We start from the raw sequence: 2,601 nt of genomic DNA on the forward strand, positions 1-2,601 counted from the left end.
AGAGACCATCTTCTTTAGTCAGAAGGATTTGAAATCTCTCTTTAAAGAATGACCAACATCAAATTGACTGAATTGATAACATATTAAGTCAAAAAAATTCTTATTTTTGACTTACATCTTCTTCAGGGTGTAATGTGATATGAGCGTAAACCTCATCAGTCTCATGCTCTGCTTTCAACACAACACTAAGAACACGGCAAAGTATCTTCGGAGGAAGATCAAAAACTGGTATCTCTTGATCAACGACTCCTTGATTAGTCGAAGCCACCAACTGTTACATAATAAAAAAAAAACATTCAATTCTTATAATTGAGAAACAAATTAAGAACGATTTGGGAGAGTTGGATCATTCTATACATACTTGTTCCATGTGACCTTGAGGAAAGTAGAAAACTCTTTCACCATAACATGGACACCAAAATCCCTAATTTTCCAACTAACATCAAATAACCCTTATTTGCGATCCTAAATCTAAGAACCCTAATCAGAAAACAATTGTACTACATCTAAGAAACAAACCATGTGATTCCAATTGTTTCAATCTTCTGATTCCAATTTGTGTTCTTGATTCACCGATACAATCGCGAGAGAAAGAGAGAGAGAGGAAAAATAGTAAAATCATTCACCCCCAATATTTTTTTTTTTCATTTTGTATTTTCTGCTCGCCCAACAGACAGCTGACACGTAGCGCCTCTTAACCCACGTTCCAGTATACTATATAAGAGGAGATCTTAGATTTTTTCTTTTATTCTGATTTATTTTTTTGCCCAAATACACTAAGAACCTCCCTAACAACTCCCCGATAAACATGCCCTTAGAGTACCTCCAACGGGGGCTTTTCATACAGTTTCTAACAATTACAATAATAAAAGAAATTGAAAAGGAATGAGAGAAGGAGAGAGTCGTCTCTTGTTTTAGAGATATAAGGGCATCTCCATTGGAAGACTATTATTTTGAGACTCTTATATTTTTGTAATATTAGAAAATGTACTTTTACAAAATTAGAAGTTTTGGTTTGTTAATTAAATTATACTTCTCCAATGGTAAGCTCTAATAATTGGGGTTCTTATTTGAAAAAAAAAATTATTTGTAATTATAATTATAGTCTGGTAAAATAAATTAAAAAGAGAGCTCTATTTCATTAAGAAAGTTTATAATATTTGTGTCATGTGGGAAGCTATAGTTTCTTTATCTCAGCAAACACCCAACACCATTTTCACTAGTCTATATGGGATCCATCAGCAGAACAAGGACCATTCAATTGTTAGAACTTGACGATTTTGGCATCAGCAATCCTCGGCACACTTCAGTCATGTAATCCGTTGGCGATATCTTTTGAGGAGGCAATGTGTTGTTTGCTGCAGCCAGGATCTGTAATTGTTTCATCCCACAAGACATGAGTCTCATCATTAATGCAAACGAGCATCTTAATAGAGAACTAAAAGCATATGATAGAGTCTGAAGTCAGTTCTACCTTGTGAGGTAGTTTACCCCAAACACTTCCTCCATAGTACATGATTGGTCGCTCTGTGAAATAGCAGGTAAACTTGACAATCAGTTCTACTCTATTAGCTGGAATGCAGAGATAAAGGTGGGAACTATAGGTATATGTGATTGCGTTTGGAGCCAACTCAAGCAGAACAAGTGTAACATACAAAAAGGATTAAAAAACTTGGAAGTCCTTAATCTTACCAGATAGATCCACAGTTTGGGTCTGCATTGCAGCTGCCCCTCCTGTTCATTGAACAAATAAAGAAAGTAAATAAGACAAGCACATAAACTGAGTCGCATAAAGTCTGTGAATTTAACATACCATATCTATTAACCAAAGAGATTTCTAAAAGGAGCATGACCAATAAACTAGCACTGACTCATCAGATGTTTAGCAATTAGCATAGCAACAGTTGATACAAGAAGGACCAGACAGTGAGATACAGAGGAAATAATAAACCACTCAAACGAGTAAAGAGATAGTTCAGATTCATACGTTGGCTCAAAAGCTGAGAAGCTTCACTCGTAGAGCAGTCCTTTAGTGGTATTATCCTCTGGGGTTTGACTTCTGAAAGACCCCGACCCGGACGTCCCAGCGTCCGCGGTCACGGCTTCCCCTCGGCCCTATTCCCGGCCGAATATCCTTTAACCCGTCCACTTAGCTTTGGCTCGCGGCCTTGCCTTTGGACCCTTATACGCAGCGGAATATCATATTAACCTTAACTCATCCCTTGGTGCATAGCCATACAACCAACCAACCCCACAGGCTCGCACAGTTTAGGGATGGGGACTTATAGTCCCTTTGGTTCACAGGGATCGGTTGCGCTATCGGCTTCCAGTACCACTCGTGTCCGAAGCTTACCGGACGTACCGTCCGTTGACCTATCCGTCATATCTTGGTACCCCGGTCCACTCGTCGGTCTTGGTATCAGAGCCAGGTCCGATCAAACAATCCGACCCCATAAACGAATCGCCAATCCACGGACCAAGCCGATACTTCCGACTGACTCGTCGACCACCCGACCGATCCATCCGACCTACGGCTCGTATCGTCGATCCTTAGATCGCCCGATCCGACTAGCGATCGAATCACCGGTCGACGCTTGATCG

General features: G+C 39.8%; 1 protein-coding gene across 1 annotated transcript in view; it reads right to left on the reverse strand.

The window, feature by feature from the left end:
• LOC104786840 overlaps positions 1,183-2,601 on the reverse strand; it is a 14,154-nt gene continuing 12,735 nt past the window's right edge. The window contains exons 3-6 of the mRNA XM_010512296.2: positions 1,988-2,043; positions 1,693-1,734; positions 1,475-1,527; positions 1,183-1,371 (exon numbers count right to left, since the gene is read on the reverse strand). Coding sequence (XP_010510598.1) covers positions 1,258-1,371; positions 1,475-1,527; positions 1,693-1,734; positions 1,988-2,043 — 265 coding nt within the window. The 3' untranslated portion in view covers positions 1,183-1,257. The remainder of the gene's footprint in view (positions 1,372-1,474; positions 1,528-1,692; positions 1,735-1,987; positions 2,044-2,601) is intronic.

Source organism: Camelina sativa, chromosome 5, assembly GCF_000633955.1.
Source record: "Camelina sativa cultivar DH55 chromosome 5, Cs, whole genome shotgun sequence".
Lineage (NCBI taxonomy): Eukaryota > Viridiplantae > Streptophyta > Magnoliopsida > Brassicales > Brassicaceae > Camelina > Camelina sativa.